The following is an 18,508-nucleotide window of genomic DNA, read 5'->3' on the forward strand; positions in this document are numbered from 1 at the left end:
AATTTTATAAATAGTTCATTTTTTAACTGCCTTAAAAAAATCAGTACTTAATTTAAATAATTTATACTGCAGAAAATTAGTCGTTTATTTCTGGTAAAAATCATAAAATGTAAAAAAAAAAATTTCAATAAATTTTAATGAATTATTGATACCCTCAGATACTTTTTATTGAAAATATTATTCATATTTTAAAATAGAATCACCCGAATTAAAATTTAATGTAACCGCATAGTTGAATAACGTCTGACAGAACTTATTCCCGCGATAAAATAAGCGCGCGCACGCGCTCAAGTTTAAAAAAATGGCGGACTTTATTCAGGAGAGAGATGGCAGCACTAAGTGGCGTTGTAAAAATAAAATCATATAGATTTTAGTACAGTAGTGTGTTGAGGATTCCTTCGTTCGTCAGTTTCAGTCCGATTCGTTGCAGTCCGCTCCGATTCGCCGGGGCGTTTAATCCCGGTTTGTTTCTACCACTACCTAGTGCATATATATTCGTAGTCGTCGTGGTATCGATATTAAAATTTATCGGAGGCGTCTCAGTTTATTCTGTTCCTGACGCACCAGTCCCAGTCTCCCTTAAACCGTTGGCGCGTTCGTCGGACAAGCAACGTCCGTGATAAGATACTCTGTTCGTGGCACGTCGCGTTCTTTATAATATTTTTTTTTTCGCCCCTCTCCTCCACACCATAACCACGCCATTTACCAGACCTTCACCACCACCTGCTCCTTTATCACCGGATCTTATTTCCTGGAACAATCGTTAAACTCATCCTCAAATAAACTCCGTGTCCACTATAAAAAATCAATCATCACTAAGTAATCGACTAAATATATAATACCGAAGAGGTGCGAGTGTATTTAAATTATCCATATATATATAAAAAAAATATATATATACCTTAACTTCGGTAACACGAGAGACAGGATGGCGTTCAATGGGGACGGACCCCACTCGAAGAGGCAGCGACTTGAGGAGTCCGGTCACAGGGTGAGGAGCTTCCAGACACCGTAAACCCGCGTTATTTATTTACATTTACATGCATTTTTTAAATATATATATATATTTTTTTTTTACATTTAAAAATTCAAATCTCGTAATTACAAACTAATCTCACACATTAATTTATTATTATTATTTATTTATTTATTACTAACTCATTCATACAAAAATATTAACCATGATAATTTTTTTTTAGTCACCATCAAAATAATATAATTTTTCAAGTAGATAAATAAATATACTGTGCATAAACTCAACAATACGTATAGTAAAAAGTACATGTACATGGACACATACAGAACATAATATAACATAACATAAAACAGCCGTCAGTTGATTGAACTTATAAATAAAATTAGTATCGTTGAATAAGTCCTGGCTTGGGGACGATCGTCGTCGTCGTCGTTACAATTACAACAACGGTGCTGGGTATTGTTGGATTAAAAGATCGCGCGCGTAACTCTCACGTCGCCATTGGTATGTTATATGTATGGACCCTACGTACCAAGAGGAAGGATCGTTGATTCGTTAAGCTAATCTGGAAGTATCGATTTCGCGTCCGAGTTAAATACTGATATATAATAAATAAAAATGTTTAACAAAACGGAGTAAAAAGAAGGAGGAGATAAAGATAAAAAGAGCATTAAATCATAAAATTGTAAAAGAAAAAGCTTATAGTGTTGATGATTGAATGTTTAACCATTGAACGGCAAGTCATCGGCATCGCCGTTAAAATTGCCGTCAACTGATCGCCGTCATAGCTAAGCTGTGTCCTCGTCCTCGTCTTGGTCGTCTTGGTCATCGTCATCGAGTCGACAACCTGTTATCCCTGCGTGCCAGCGGTCCCGCCGCTCTCTTGTCATGGAGGTATATTGATTATTTCGCGAAGCCGGTCGCTATTGACGATACCTTCCTCTAGACGCTTGTCGAATTATTTATTATTGTTATTTTATTAACTTATAACAACAATAACAGTAATGATAATAATAATATAAAGATATATATTTTAAATGGTACAATACAATATACAATTACATAGACTGTAGGTGTATATAAATATATAATACAGTAAATATATAATACACTACAATGCATGTCTGCATATCGATTTTTGTTCGCTTAATCACGCGTTCTATTATATTTAAATTTTTTATTGCTTTTGACGTATTTATATATATGACTTTATAATTGGAAAGTTCAACAGTAATTTATTTTAGCTTTTTTACTCCAATTGAGATGACAGAAAAAATTTTTACTTTTTTCTTTTTTTACCCGAAAATTTAATTAAAAAAGATCATAAATCATTGGATTTATCTTGTGACGACAAACATCTCATAGCTTACATTGTGGTCGTTATACAGGTGTTGTAATATCTAGCATCCATATATATGTATTTTAAAAATATATATACTTTATAGATGATTCTGGTTAGCAAACAATTAACAATTTGCGAATTTTTTTTTAAACAATTTTTATTAAAAAGAAAAAAAAACTATAAATATGCATATGTAAAAAATTTAAAAACCTGTAGGTGCAATTTTAAAAAATATTCAAATATTTTTAGACCTCGGCTAATTTCGGCATCATATTTACATATATAAATTATGAATGGTACAGTATTTTTGAGTCTGATATGATGATTTGTCACAAAGACGAAAGTATGAATTATCTGTCCAATGGAGAAGCATTTATGCGCATATTCAAAAATTGGCGCACGCGCTTGTGCGTCATTGAAATCGATAATTAATACAATTTGCCATCTCCGTAAATCGTTTACCTTTGACCAATGATACGTAAAAAATAAAAAATAATAATAACAATCCTCAGAGAATTATTTAAAATTATTTAAAAACTTGTAAGAGAATAAAGGATGAAAAATTTTTTTCTTCCAGTAAATTTATCTCAAGAGATGTATCCATTTAATTAAATTGAAAAGCCAACAAAAAGTACTATCTACTTCACCGAGCTTTTGTTTCCTATCTCTCTATTTTGATTCGCGGTTATATCTAGTCTTTTATATTAATAATGTATGATGTGGTGACGCCGATGACATACAAAAGAAGATTTTATATTATAGGTATGCAATGATAGTGCGATGATAGTGAAGCCCGATCTGATTACTCGTTCAACACCGTGTCATTGTACTCGGTGGTGTTGTCTTCCGAACGTCGTACTGTAGTCGCGACATATCACAGAGTTAATAATAGAAATGCATACAGATACAAGTAGATATTACAGCCGAGACAAGTTAAGTAGTCAGTTGTCCCATTCGTATATTCGTGTTTATTCGCCCGTAGGTACATACTTATTTTTTTATTTATTACTATTGTTTTGCTTCATTCTATTTTTTACATTTGTGCTTTGTTGTTTTTATATTTATTTACTTTATTTTTATTTCAGTGGAAAAAAAAAAGAAAACAAAAAAAAACAGTCACAAGTGCCGTTTTAACTCAACTTAAATGCCAATTGTATGTGCACATGTATATCAATTTATAATCGTATGAAATAATTTATATAGACTTACGTATGTCTATCATATATATGTTTATAAACTCTGAACTAACATTAGTAAAAAGCAAATAGATCAGCGAATTACTATATAACATATAATATGTACAACATAAAACGTATTTGTTGTTGATGTTTTGTGTGATAGCTGAGTGCTCTCAACGCATTTTAAGACCGCGAACAACGTGATGCAGAAAGTGAGTCAAGAAAGCTCTCTTGGATACTAAGCAATAAAATGTAAACATTGTTTTCGTTGCTAATCTCTTTATTGGCGCGTGCTTGGCATATTGCCAATGGCAATAGTCGTCTACCGTCTCTTACTCCTATATGTATCCTTGTTGGTTTTCTCCTGTTGCTGGTACCGGTGCTGGTGCTGGTGCTGTTGCTGTTGTTACTGATGCCACTGCTGTTACCGGTACAACTGCTGATTCTGCCGATGTGTTACAGCTACTCAGCTTAACTGGTTTTCATCTTTATCCTTTTGAAGGGAAAATTTCCTGTTGCTGCTGATACGACTGTTGTCGTATTTTCTATCGATTATTTTACGCCGTTTAGATCTCAGTTATTAGTAATTTAGCACACGGAAAAAAATGGGATTGAGAAATATACAAATTTTTATTCTGCTGTTGACCAAATTTGAAATAGGAAGTTGAGTCACTTGGAGTTCTGGAGTTTTTTTTTTTAAATTACTCCGCACAAGAAGTAAATAGGGAGTTTGTCTTTTCAGCAGAGAGATTTGAATTTTATTTCAATTCGCATTCACTCCGATTCGGATTTTTAATATTAAAATAAACTCCCCTCAAGTAAATTTCACTCCGAGGGGATTAAATAAATATACAGTCATCCACTTCGGATTTAATCCGCGTTCACTCCGAAAATTTTTTACAGTGTAGTAAAAAATTAAAAATTTGTAGAGACTCACGATAATAATTACAGTGCAGCTTAATAATTTTTTGACGACTCAATTTTCTGTTTTAAGTTTGGGTGACAGCATAGTAAAACAAAAATTCATACATTTTTGTCTCCATTTGGTCTCGGTGTAAATTGTATCTTATGTTGTGTTATATTATTAACTACTGACTGTGATAGATAGATTTGTATCTATGCAAGACATGATTTAACTAGTGTATGTTGAGTTGTCAAAGTTGATTGCCCGGTACAAAAAGAATAGGTTTACGATGGTTGAGCGGTTGGATGACGTCCATAAACGATTTTACTCAAAGTAAATGGAGTAGACCTCTGGCTAGCTTAATTTGTAAATTTGGATCGGGAATTTTAGTTGTTATAATGTATTTAGTACGACAACTAAACGACGTAGACGACAATTAAAATCGTTTTGCCCGGGATTTACAGTTAAAATTTGTCTTTTATATCTGTCTATTGCATACAAATGTATATATAAGTATATAGGACATCAATACTAGACACTTTAGATAATAAATAAAACAAACTCAACTAGACTTAACTTTTTGACGTGTACTTTGCAATACGACTTCCTCCATTTTATCCTCCATGCGACCGTCATTATTTTATTATTATTTGTATTATTATTCGTCATAATTATTGTTAAATTTATCGTAAATTTAATTTATTTTATTGTGTTTCAGAATCACGAATACAGTGGGTATGGCGATGAGCCGCGTCGCAAAAGGTAAATTGTTTATCATCATCCGTTTTTTTTATCTTTACTGTACGTAATAATTATTAGAGGTTTTAGAGATTGGAGTTTTTATTAATATAAGACTTTTGTGGTTTTCTGACGGTAGATTTATCTATAATTATCAGGTACTCTTTGAGTTTAGATAATTAAATTCTTTATTAATTTATTTCACAATTACTAATTTTAATAAAATATTAAATTTTAAATTTAGTTTTATTTAACTTTTAGTTTAATAATTTTTAAATTTTTAAATTACAACGGATGTAACTTTAAATTGCCGTAAATTTATCATCATTTTTTCTTTATTTAACATAAAATTTTAAGATATATTTAAATATTAAATTTAAAATTTATATTTTTTTCACTTTTATTTTAATAATTTAAAAATTTTTAAATTACAACAGCTGTAACTTTAAAATGTGATAAAATTGTCATCATTTTTTCTTTATTTAACATAAAGTTTGAAGAAATATTTAAATATTAAGGATAAAAAAAAAAAAAGACAAAGAATAAGTGAGAAAGGTTTTACAATTGGCCATATTTTATGAGCTATGTGAACATATATATACATATATATGTGTGCATAGTATAAGGTCTGAAGAATTTTATAAAAGAATGAAAATGCCAAGCTCTGAACCTCTACAATATTTTATTCATTCATATGTAATGTACTTGGCCGAAAAATTAGCTCATAAATATTTATTGCTTTTTACAGAGAAGACAATAATAAACCGAATCACGTATTATTGTTTACAATAATCAACCCAGTTTATCCAATAACAGTCGTAAGTTTTAATAACAACATAATATATACTTAATAATATTTATTATTATTATACATAGACGCTAATGCTACTAGATTGTAAAGAATGATTATTATTTATGATGTATATATATATCAGACCACTCTGTCTGCACTCTCATCTCGTATCGCGAGCCAACAATTTCCAAGATCGTGTGTGTTGTGACAAGCTTAGTATCCACGAACATTGTGCTTGTATGTATTATACAAAACAGCCCACGTGGATAAATAACGTCCATACCATTCGTAAATTCCTCATTGACTTTGAGGCATAACGACGGCTCATTTCTCAAGCAAGACGACACCGTTGTCTGGATTAAGTTGAGCGAGGTCAAGCGACTGCCAGCAGAATCAAAATTTAAAAGGCTCAAGAGAGTGCAGATGGGAAATGTCTTCTTAATCTTTAAATATAACGTATACATTTAATTTAAATAATTTTTAGGGGTGGGCGAATAGTTTAAACTTACGAATTATTCGTATCGAATCGAATCGAATTATTTGTAGTCTCGAATAATTTAAAAATTTATAAATAATTCAAAAATTTTATTTTGAACGACTTAAAATTGTAAAAGTTTTTCCAATAATTCAAATTTTTGTCAGAAGGAAATATAACTCAGACACGAATCTATGAAAAAAATTTTTGGTTACTTCAAAAACTAAGCTCTTCATTAAATAAAATTTGAATATTTGAAAGCTGATTAGAATTTTCACGATTTGAATCGAGTAATTTTAAAAGTTTCAAATAATTCTAAAATTTACGAATAATTCGCAGAGTTATGAATTTATGTACTTGAAGATCAAAACATTTTTCCCGCAACGAAAATGAAAAAAATTTATGTAATTTGACCGGAGGTAAGTTTCAATGATCTACAGTCATCCAGTAGATTTAATTTTTTCAATTTTTTTTTTCGTTGCGCGAAAAATATTTCGATCTTCAGGTATACGGAACCCGATTTGCATACCCCTAATAATTATTTAACAATTTATATAATTAGTAATAAATACGTATTACTATTTTTGTAGTGGTCAAATATCATTTATAAACATCTGTTACAGGAAGTACTGCACACAATCAGTGCCCCAAGTGGACAGGTACAACGTATCGTTATCTTTAAGAAAAATGGCGTTCAGGCTATGGTCGAATATCCTTTTTATTCTAAATATAAATAAATATATATTTAAATTAAAAAAAAAAAAAAACATTTAATTGAGAGACTAAATTAAACTTGAGAAAATTAATTTTTTGTTTACTTTAGTATTTCTGTTTATTTTAGTTTCTCATTCATGTTTAATTGTAAACATTTAAAACATAAATGTAAGAATATAAGCGTGTAGGCTCGTATACAATATAATATAATATAAATTTATATAAATATATACATATAATCCTTAACGATTTGTTTTTGATATTACGTTTGACTCGGTAGAGTCAGCAACGCGGGCTAAAGAAGCCCTTCACGGTTGTGACATTTACTCGGGTTGCTGCACACTGAAGATTGACTTTGCCAAGGTAAGCATAAGAAGTCGTTGGTTTATTCAAAGTTAAAACTTTACAACGTGCTAACTCGTACGCAGGTCGCGAATTATCGATCGACCAAACGAGAAAGACAATGTGAGAGAGAGAGGGAGAGAGAAAGAGAAAGCAAGTACTGTACAATGTATATATTATAACTATATAATGTTCAGAGTCTATACAAGACAGTGAGAAAGTAAAGCGAATGAGAAAATTAGAGAGATAGAGAAAATGTGAGGCAGTGTAGTAGCGGTTGAAGAAGAGTCCGCGAATTCGTTGGCTCGTCTTTCAACGTCTGCCAGCCGCTTGAATTAATACTCTCGTTTAATGCTTCTACGCTGGGTTATATGCTAGGCGATTTAGCAGTTTGGCGGTCTAGAAAGCACGTGAGTGCCTGCCAAAAATAGTCAGATGATTTTACTACTACTACTACTACTACTACTACAACTACTACTCCAACTTACATTACCGTTGGTATGACTAAAACAAATATGCTTTAAGGGATCTGTTCCCCTTGATTAAATGTCGAGAATCACATTCCACAACCGATAAGAACCCATAAAATATCGGGTTATAGTACTAATACATAAAGGCAGTTATAATAAACCGGATACTTAAAATTTAAATCGTCAATCGTAATCATAATCATAACAGTAATAACATTTTACGATACATCAAACCTAGGAAACGAGCACTTATGCATACGCTAGATGTGATTTAAAACGTCGACTATGGCATCCGCTGGCAGTTGGTTCACTGGACAAATATAGCTCAAGTATTTCAGAGACATGACGTTGATATGACAGGGATGCTCCAGTAGTAGGCTACATTACCAGAAACTTTGGTATTTCCCTTTGGCACCACACGTTATCTTCATCATCATCATCATCTTAATAATCATAATAACTAATAATAATAATAATAATCAGCATTCTCATCCACGACGCCAAAGTAATTTTCTGTAATTTCAGTTAAATATCATATGAATCTTATACAATTTACACGAGTAAGCGTGATCTTTACGATTTGTCATTCGTTTCTCTCCATCAACTCTCACACTTTCTGTTGGCAATTTAATTACGATTATATATATTTTATGAGACATTTATAGTCAATTTAATGCTTTAAACTTGTGTATGTAATAATTATTATTATTTTAATATTTTATTTTGAAATGTTTCAGCCGACCAAGCTTAATGTATACAAGAATGATGCCGAGAGCTGGGACTATACGACACCAGCACTGGGTAAGCTTTTAAGCTCTTTCTCTTTATTTTTTTGTCTCTCTCTCTCCCTCGCTCTCATTTACTCAGTCAATCATTCACTCACTCACTTGCTCACTCACTCGAGCAGTGCAACGACGACCGATCGACAATCATTCTTCTAATATTTTTTTTTTTAATTTTTTTTTATTCCCTTTCCTTTTTTTTCGCTCTCTTTTCTACCATCAATATTTCGCCAATGTTGCAACTGATGCTATTCTGGTCCAAGCTTCCTCTCTACTCTGGCCTCATGCTCTATCAGCCTCTCTACTACTTCTATTTCCAACTCATTGCTTCCTACCCTCCCCAAACCTCTTCCATCCCTCTCGCACAATCCTACCCTACTGTGTTATCCCTGACATGCACCAACACTCTTTTATCGCCATTAGCCGCCTTCTGCCTATCTCTATACCTGCCTGCTTGCCTGCCTGCCAAACTGACAACTATCGAATTGGAACTCCTCGGGGCGGAACATTGTCCCACTACGAAAAATCACTGATAAAGTAAAAGAAGTTACGTTTAGATCCACGGATTGCCGGGATGTCACGAGACTGTTTGACGTGTGGACGACGTTACTACCGCCCCGAAGAAAATTCACGCGAATAAACGCAATGCCAATAATTTTCTTTCATGTATACATGTATATTTATATATGTATAGATATAGTCATACCTCCTACGATTACTCTTTGGACCACGCCCTCTAACCCACTGCTGTAATACCTATATATTTAATCCTTTAATCTCTCAAACTGTATATCACTCTTGCTCTTTCTCTGTGATCGGTATTTGTCCGCTGTACCAATCCCCCGGCAGATATTGTCATTTGAAAAAATATACGCGAGCTTACGTGAGAGAATCCATGATAAATATCACAGTTACACACAGTTACCAATTGTTTAAATATAATAATTCGTTGCCTTATTCGTTGTTACACTTTATTGTCGCATGGAAGCATTTTGTAGATTTTTTTTTCTACGATTAATTATACATGGAAAAAAATTTTTTTTTATAGATTAGTAATACTGTTTAGCAATGTAAATTTAATATATTGAATTAGTTTGAAATTTAAATTATGTACATATTTTTTGCGCTTGAAAATATCGGCTCTAGATAATAAATTATTTTTGTTATTTTTTAGTAAATTTAATCCTTGAAAAAATTATTTGTATTAAGGAAAAAAATAAATAATTAAAGAGTTGGTCGGTTTTCCGTAAAATTTTAATTTTAATTTAGAATCTCGTTCATTTAAAATTTATAATAATAATAGTAAAACGTCGGCATACATCCCGGGCTTTGAATTAAGATTCTGCTAAAACTATGCAAAACAGAGTAAAACTGTACATAAATAATTTTGTAAAGGATTATATTGTACACACAGTAATAAGATTCTCTGCATCGTGGACCTTAAGTCAATGGTTTTGTTAGAAAAGTTTAAATTTAGAAAACTCATTTAAATAATAACATTTGAAAATTATTATTGTTATTTTTTTTTACACAGAAAAAAAGATTTCTTGGTGCAAAAAATATTTTGCACTACACAGAAAAAAAATTATCGACTGAATGTAAATATTCTTGATTTAAGAAAATTTTTTTTAAAACCTCTATTTTCTCGGCTAAAGTTCGACTTAAACGAATTTTCTTGGCTCAAGAAAATCTTGACTTGGTTCCCGAAAATGTTAGTCTTCTAAAATATTTTCTTAACTCAAGATAACTTTTTTTTCTGTGTATGAATTGAAGATAGAAATTTTCTTATGACTGGAAAAAATTTATCGCCTCAAGAAAATTTTTTAAAATTTATAATACAAAAAATTTCTTGAGGCGAGTAAAAATTTTTTGCGCCAAACTTTTTTTTTCTGTACATAATTAAACAGTATTTTTTACAATTAATGAATTTATTTCCTTAAATATTTAAATAATTTGTATTAAAAAAATTTTTTTTTCCATTTATATTGACTTGATGATTGGTATATTATTAACTAATATTTATATAAATAGTGAATCATTGTGGCATTAAGCTTCCAGATACACATCAAACCACCTCAGTACACATTGCGTTAAAAAAAACGGTATATATATAAATAAATTACTTGTTTATTGTTTAAATAATGTAGTGAGCTACTTGTCACAACACATGATGGATATTCTAGTGTATATTTAACATAAACACAACGAAAAATAAAAAAAATGTAGCAAGTAGAAAACAAAAATAATGTAGAAAAATCACCGGCGCTTAAACTACTTTAAACATCATCCAACACAAATGACAAACATATAATTTGTCATTGAATCATGCCATCGAGATAATAAATAATAAAAGAAGACACACATATTTATAATAAATACATCACCACGGCCTGCACTCAACTTTAACACAAGGATCAAAAATATATCAACTGATAAATAATTATAAAATACAAGTGAATAATCATTGATCGATTATTTAACAACTCTACACCTCTCAAAACACATAGATGATGAAATTAACTGACAAATGTTTTACGCGTTAAAATCTCAATATATCAACTTTACTTTTTTTAACATTTTTTTTGTTAACGTAAATTATTATTATGAGACCTGTAGTAATTTAGTGAAAGATGCTTTCAAGAATCGTACCGTCAATTATCGCTTGAAGAGCCGGACGAGACATAAAGGAGGCAAAAAGAAAGTTATATTTATACTGCGGGTGAACGCCAGAGGGATGGAGATGGGAAAAAAAAATATATATATATCATAATATTAACTACAGACGAATGAAAATGAATGAAAAATAATAAGACGGAAGCTTATAATGTCAAAAAAATGTAAATATATGTATATATGTATTTATATATATACTTAGGTATATATATTAATATATGTATGCATAAAAAGACTAATTAGTTACGTAACTGTCACATAGTTTACAAGATATTCTCACATATGTCACACATACTACGAGTAGAGTAATATATATATATATATATATAGATATACGAGCAATCGGACCCTCAACAAATTTCATTCACCACCAGCATCGACTATTAAAATATATATGAAACGAAACAACTCACCTATAAAAGCATTTTATATACAAATGTACTAATAATTGAGAACAAACATATATACATTAATTATTTTATGTCGCATAATATATATATTTATAATAATACTTGACATTTAAAATTATTAATTAAAAAGTCTATAATAATAAAATAAACACTAAAATTTACACTTATGCATATATGTGCTTTATTAGATACAATATGGATCGTGTATATATGCAAATTAATGACCAAGTGGTTTTAGTAATAATATATTAATAATAATTATAATAATAATAATATTAATAATAATCACAACAATGTTATGTGCCATTTTTTGCAAAGGCTACCAATGCACTCACAGACAAACATTCGACTGATGAACCTATCGACCACTGCTATCGCCCCGCCATCAATTTACCGAGTCTACAAATTCGATATAAACGAAATATTAAGAGAGAGAGCTAATTCATGTAATTAAAAATAATAATTATTTATTTAAAATCGGATAATACGGAGTCTAGTCATTAATCCTCCCGTTAATTCACACTTATAAATTTATAAATTTAACACAAGTGGCGGTCGAGGCTTTAAACAAAATTTAACCGGTTAATTAAACACGGATGTAATAATAATTATTATTTATTAATAATAATAGTAATAATAATAATAATAACAATAATAATAATAATCAACAAAAAAACATTTGGAAAAAAACATGTGCACAGAAATAATACAAGAATAATCCGGAAGTGCGGAAGATTGCAGGTGAAAGATGTTATGTTGGAATGTTTGTCTGTGTGCAGATGCGGCCATCAACTACTTTGTTGACTTGAGGCGATGATGATGATAATGATGGTGATGATGATGATGTTGGTGATGTTGGATTTACAATGGACGAAAGAGAGAAAATTGAAAGAGATATCAGGTTTGGTGAGTGAACACAGCACTTTAGGTAGGTTCTACTACAAGTACTTTTGATGATGATGATCCCGAGCCTTGTCAGCTTTATCGGTTGGAGATATAAAACAGAGGCTTCTTCAAGAGATTATTTTGTACAAGATCGATCAACTGATTTACGGTAAGTGGAGTAATGCCGCTTGCTTGCCAATCAAAACAGTTAAGTAGTTTTTAAGCCAAATGAATAAAATATTTAAAATTTTAATAAATAAATAAATAATGATAATAATACAGTACATTATTTAAACCTTACGGTCATGTAATATGTATATAACAATTAGTTGGTGGATGTGAGGTGAATAGATCGATGTTATAAATATGTAGAGGCGCGGTTTCACTGACAATGTTGCTGGTGGTTGGCTGTGGTTAAATTGTGACTCTAAAAGACAAGAAGAGTAAGAGTAAGAGCGAGAGATTAAATATACGACAGACGAGAGTGTATGTTTGGTCGCGATAACCGTGCTTACCGAGCAAATTACCTCTGTTTAAGGTGCAGTGGCTCACCAAAAAGAACCAAACACCAACGGACGACCGGCGCCGCTTCTTGCTGAACCGAGATATGGAGCAGCACCACAGCCATATGGTAACTTTTTTATTTTCCTTCATTTTATTACATTATATCCACCAGACTTTTAACATACTTCCACATAATACCTTTCTTTTGGACCCCAGATTAGCGATAAAATATTTTTTTAACTCGAAAAGTCAACTTTAATTTTTCCATTTTCTCCTAAACTATTTACTTAACTTGATGTAAAAAAAATAAAATGAAATATCCAATTAGGCGGTAGTAAGAAAAATAAAAATAAACTTTCTGGTAATTGCCAGCGTCTTTTATAATTAACGAATGTTATTAAAACCTCAAGGAGCTTGTTAAAATATTCATCTCGTGAGCTTTATACTTATGGTTAATTTAGCCGACTCTAATAACGTTAGGTTATTTCTTGGCCGCAGGCTCGACGCCACAAGTGGGCTTTCCACCCGGGCACGATCGCTACGAAGAAAGCTTCAATGGTCCCGCAACGTATGCGGAGCCTTATGAGAGGTATGGGTTAAAAGGTGACTTTAGTGGCCGAGAGCCACTTCATCCGTCTCCAGCTAGACCTGGTTATGTTCCAAGTCTCGGACAAACGCCGCCGACAAGTACTCAAGGCTCAGTTATGATGGTTTACGGTCTACAAGCTGACAAAGTCAACACTGACAAGCTCTTCAACCTCTTCTGTCTTTACGGCAACGTCACTAAGGTAAATACACTCTAAGTATTGTCATTTTTCAAAATTATTTTTTTACCTCGTTATTTACTCCAGTGAAACCCGATAATCTTTTAATCTTTATGGATTTTTTTTTTATTTTTTCAGGTCAAATTTTTGAAGACAAAGGAAGGATGTGCCATGATTCAAATGGGTGATAGTATTGCCGTAGAACGGTGCCTACAAAATTTAAATAATGTGACAATTGGTACTGAAGGTAAACTTCAACTCGGCTTTTCAAAGCAGGCCTTTCTTGCTGACGTAACAAACCCTTACGTATTGCCGGATAAAACTGCCAGTTTTAAAGACTTCACTGGTAGTAAAAATAACAGATTCTTAAATCCAGCAATGGCTAATAAAAATAGAATACAGCCACCGTCTAAAATAGTTCACTTCTTCAATACACCACCAGATCTTACCGAGGAAACAGTTAATAATGTATTTGTCGAACGTGGAATAGAAACACCTTTAACTATAAAATTGTTTCCACTCAAGTCAGAGCGCTCGTCCTCGGGGCTTATTGAATTCAGCAGTGTAGGAGTTGCCGTCGCTGCGATAATGGAGTGTAACCACACAGCACTAGAGAATAGTAGTAAGTTTTAGAAACTAGAACATGACTAGTATTCATTAAATGTGTTAGCAATCAAATAGAGTAGAAAATAAAATAAAAAAGACAATAAGAGATAAAAAAAAAATAAAAAAAAAACTTATTCGTCTCTTATAAATTGATTTTTGTTGTTTAAAACTAGATGGCAAGTTTCCGTACATCATGAAATTGTGTTTCTCATCATCACGTACGATACCAGCAAACTTTCCACCAGCCGGTGCAAGTGCCAATGCATCAAGCGATTCACCCGGTAATGGGCACGCTAAAATGCAACAAGACTCAGAATAGAACGTCGAACTCCAGGGCCAGCATCAGCATATCAGCAACATCCGTCATCAACAGCAGCAGCAACAGCTTCATCATCATCTCCATCATCAACAGCAACAGCATCAACAACAGCAGCAGCAGAAGCATCATCAGCAGCCGCAGCAATACCATCAGCACAATCATCATTTTCGTCATCATCGTCTCTCACAAGGTCAGGCGCAGGGTCAATATGGCCTACATGAATTATGTGTCACGGTAGGAACAGCCGTGCATCCCCAAACAGCCATAGCTTTATCTCCCGTTTTACCACCGCCACTTCCTCCTTCCTGTCACCTTCTTATCACTACACCGAGTATCTATTCAGGCGTACAGAGGGTGTCTCATCAACCGCCCCCACCCCCACCTCCTCCACCTCCACCCCCGCCGCCAACTCCCGGTGCGCCGGCACTTCCGACCCCTACGGCATTAGCACCACAACCGTCGCTTCCTCCATTATCGTCACAGCCGCTGGCCGCTTTCTGGCCCTACGGATAAGAGTATCGGAATTTCTACTTTCTGCTGTCAAACAGAAGGATTAAAAAAAACGTAAATAAAAATAAAATAGGAAAATAATAATAATAATAATAACGATAAAAATAAATTGCATATAAAAAAATGTAGAAGCAACAAAAAGAGATTTTAAATAAGAAAGTGTAGATGAAGAAAAATATAAATAAACAAGGCTGGACCAACTATATCCAGACGTAGACATGCCTAGAGGTCCCTCGTCCCGTTTTTTGATTAATTAGTACTGCCGTGGTTCTGGTTAGTTTTTATAACTCATCGATTTATTATTGAACGGGAAAACATCACAATTATCATGATATAAAGTGTGATAGATTGCCACAAAATTTTAGAATTGCTTTTTTTTTCTCAGATACATATCAAATCACGTGGCAATTGCGTTTGCTGATTAGACGATTTTTTGTCGTTTATAATATTAATAATATAATAATAACAACAACGAATGTATGACTTTTATTACGTTCGGGCTCTACTCTAATGACGTGTCATCTTAACTATCATTTGCTTTAAAAATAATAATAAACACCTGAACCACGTGCTATTAAATATAAAAACTGCCGTGTTTATAATCCTTTAAATTACCGTCCAGGATTACTTTGACACCGGGGAAATAAATAAATGAATAATTAAATTTATAAATAACTTATAATAATAATAATAATGGTATATTGTCAAGTAATGTTGGATTGGTGTATTTAATTGGTTAAACTGGATTTAGAACGATGATTACGCGACTTTACGCGATGTATTTTTGGAGCCACCTCTAGTCCCCGATACTGCGCACCATTTCCGACGATAATTGCCGCTAGTCATTCATTTACCCGCATAGTAAACCCATAGATTGATTAATTAATTGATTAATTTATCCATCTATCAATTGATTATTTTATTTATTGTAAATTACGAATCGAATAATAATTTAAAAATTTTTTTTAGCATTAAAAAATTCGACAGTTTATTGAAACTCTTTTATAGACAAGCTTAGATTAGTAAGCGGCAATAAATCGTCGTGACTCTTTTATGAATTTTAAACAAAGAAAAAAAAAATTATATAAAATATATCTTCTTGACTGCTATATTTAAGAACAATAAATTTAATCTTATCACTGGCGTTCACACATGCGGTGGACTGTAGTGTTCAGATTTCCTAATAACTTTCAAGTAAATAATAAATTAATATTAATAAAAGTATATAAGTATATACTCGATACTAAATTCCTTATTCGATTTATAATCACGGATCGAATCACGGACTGTGAATTGAATTTTATATGCTAAAATAATTTAAAAAAAAATTACCTTGAACACAACATGATAATTAGTATCTCTTGGCAATATTTTGTCGGGTCAAGGGATGTTTTTATAAAAAAAAACAAAATTAAATAAAAAAAAAATTAAATTATTGAATAATAAATGAAAGCAGGTTTTAGATCTCGGATAAAAAAAAAAACATTTTTTGATGAAAAGCGAACCAAATGACAACGCTATCAATTAAATTCTTCTAAATTACTCTATAATTGCTATATATATATATAAATATATGAGATATCTATTAACAATAAATAAATAATGTAGACGCAACTCGGCCATGCATTATATTAAAATAACGATTACAAATAATAATGATAATGATAAATAATAAAAGTAATAATTATCCGGGCATTGCATACCCCCCTGAGACGTAGACAGAAAAAAAAACTAAAATGTAACCGGCAATTAATGTCCACTGATCGTGCAAGAGCATGAGAGATGATGAGTGATTGCGCGTGTAAAATTTAAATAAAATTTTAAATGAACTAATAACAGAGTAATAAAGTGGAATTTATTATTAAGAGTAATAATTTAAATAAAACAAAAAAATGATCGATGATTTAAATAAAGAACAAATTTATATTTGAGCCAGGTGTAAAAACAAATATATAACTAGAGTATTTGATAAAAATAAAATACATATAATATTGTATTGCACAGTTTTTTATTTTAAAATAAAAATTAACGGTGCAATGCAATACGTGGTCTGATGTATGTACATAGAGAGCTTCAACGATGATTCGCAATGATTTCAATGAACGGAATTGTTTTGGAAAGTGCTTAAGTAGCCTAAACAAAATAATAATAATAATAATAATAATAATAATAATAATAATAATAATAATAATAAAAATAATGATAAATAATAAAAATGGTAATTTTAAAAAAAATTATGGACTAAATATAAAGGTAACACGTCGTCCCTCGGACGTTTACATACGCTTTGTATTTTCTATTAACAATTAAATTTTATTATTTTTAAATATTAAAATCTTATTAATCTTATTAATTATAATTTTTTTTTTCGCGATTTAATCTTGATAATAATAATTACTGATTATATTTTTATTTAGATTTTATTTTTGACTTTTAAAATTAAATAACTACACATTTGTAAGTGTAGAATCATATCAGGTTAGTCTAGATTTAAATGAGAAAAATTAAAAAAAAAAAAAGTAAACATGTAGACATCCAGCGAATTTTTAATTAATGATTAAAAAATAATTAGATGGCGAGAATAATGTCATATCGTAAGTAATTGTAGGTGTAATGTATAAAAAAAATTAATTACGAGTTTTTGGAATTAAATTGGGAGTATCGTCATAATTATTTTATAAATTTTTATTTTAAATACTTAACGTAATCAATTTTTATTTATTTTTATTTTAATTATGATTTTTTTCGACGGATTTATTAATTTATAAAAATATAAATAAACAAAAAGTTTGTTTAGTTTTGTTTGTTTTATCAAGTAGAAATATCGTTTGGATACGGCTGTGAGAAATATATACTTTGGCAAAAATATAATTTTTTTGAAAAAAACAAAAAATTAATAATAATATAATAATATATATATATATATGTATATCCTCGATTTACAATTCACACGACAATATATCATTAATTATCACTAACACTTAAATATCAAGTCAGTTGGAAATAATATTTTATAAAGAATTTTTAAACATAATAATGAGTCATGATAATGGAAAGTTTTTTAGCAACTGATTATTATCATTATTATAATTATCCAACAATCTGGCTTAGATATTTTTACGT

The 18,508-nt window shown here is 31.1% G+C and overlaps 1 protein-coding gene across 3 annotated transcripts; it reads left to right on the forward strand.

Moving 5' to 3' along the window:
* The first annotated feature begins 402 nt into the window (after positions 1-402).
* On the forward strand, positions 403-17,721 carry LOC103574124 (heterogeneous nuclear ribonucleoprotein L). 3 transcript variants are annotated; one of them, XM_008553489.3, is made up of 10 exons: positions 403-991; positions 5,119-5,162; positions 5,887-5,956; positions 7,030-7,115; positions 7,387-7,483; positions 8,670-8,733; positions 13,221-13,313; positions 13,685-13,974; positions 14,089-14,572; positions 14,730-17,721. In XM_008553489.3, the coding sequence occupies exons 1-10, from the start codon at positions 929-931 to the stop codon at positions 14,873-14,875; spliced, it is 1,437 nt and encodes a 478-aa protein (XP_008551711.1). In that variant the 5' UTR covers positions 403-928; the 3' UTR covers positions 14,876-17,721. The 3 variants fall into 3 exon arrangements, with proteins under 3 accessions (XP_008551711.1, XP_008551713.1, XP_008551714.1); XM_008553491.3 differs by having other exon boundaries at positions 13,227-13,313; XM_008553492.3 differs by lacking the exon at positions 403-991 and adding an exon at positions 1,349-1,870.
* The last annotated feature ends 787 nt before the right edge of the window (positions 17,722-18,508 follow it).

This window comes from Microplitis demolitor, chromosome 7 (assembly GCF_026212275.2).
Source record: "Microplitis demolitor isolate Queensland-Clemson2020A chromosome 7, iyMicDemo2.1a, whole genome shotgun sequence".
In the NCBI taxonomy this organism is placed as follows: Eukaryota; Metazoa; Arthropoda; class Insecta; order Hymenoptera; family Braconidae; genus Microplitis; species Microplitis demolitor.

Excerpts from the sequence above, each read along its gene's own strand:
- LOC103574124 (XM_008553489.3), top strand. The coding sequence starts at position 929 with ATGGCGTTCAATGGGGACGGACCCCACTCGAAGAGGCAGCGACTTGAG. Across the intron at positions 7,116-7,386 it reads GGCGTTCAGGCTATGGTCGA|GTTTGACTCGGTAGAGTCAG; the intron begins ATATCCTTTTTA and ends TTTTGATATTAC. Across the intron at positions 13,314-13,684 it reads AGCAGCACCACAGCCATATG|GCTCGACGCCACAAGTGGGC; the intron begins GTAACTTTTTTA and ends TCTTGGCCGCAG.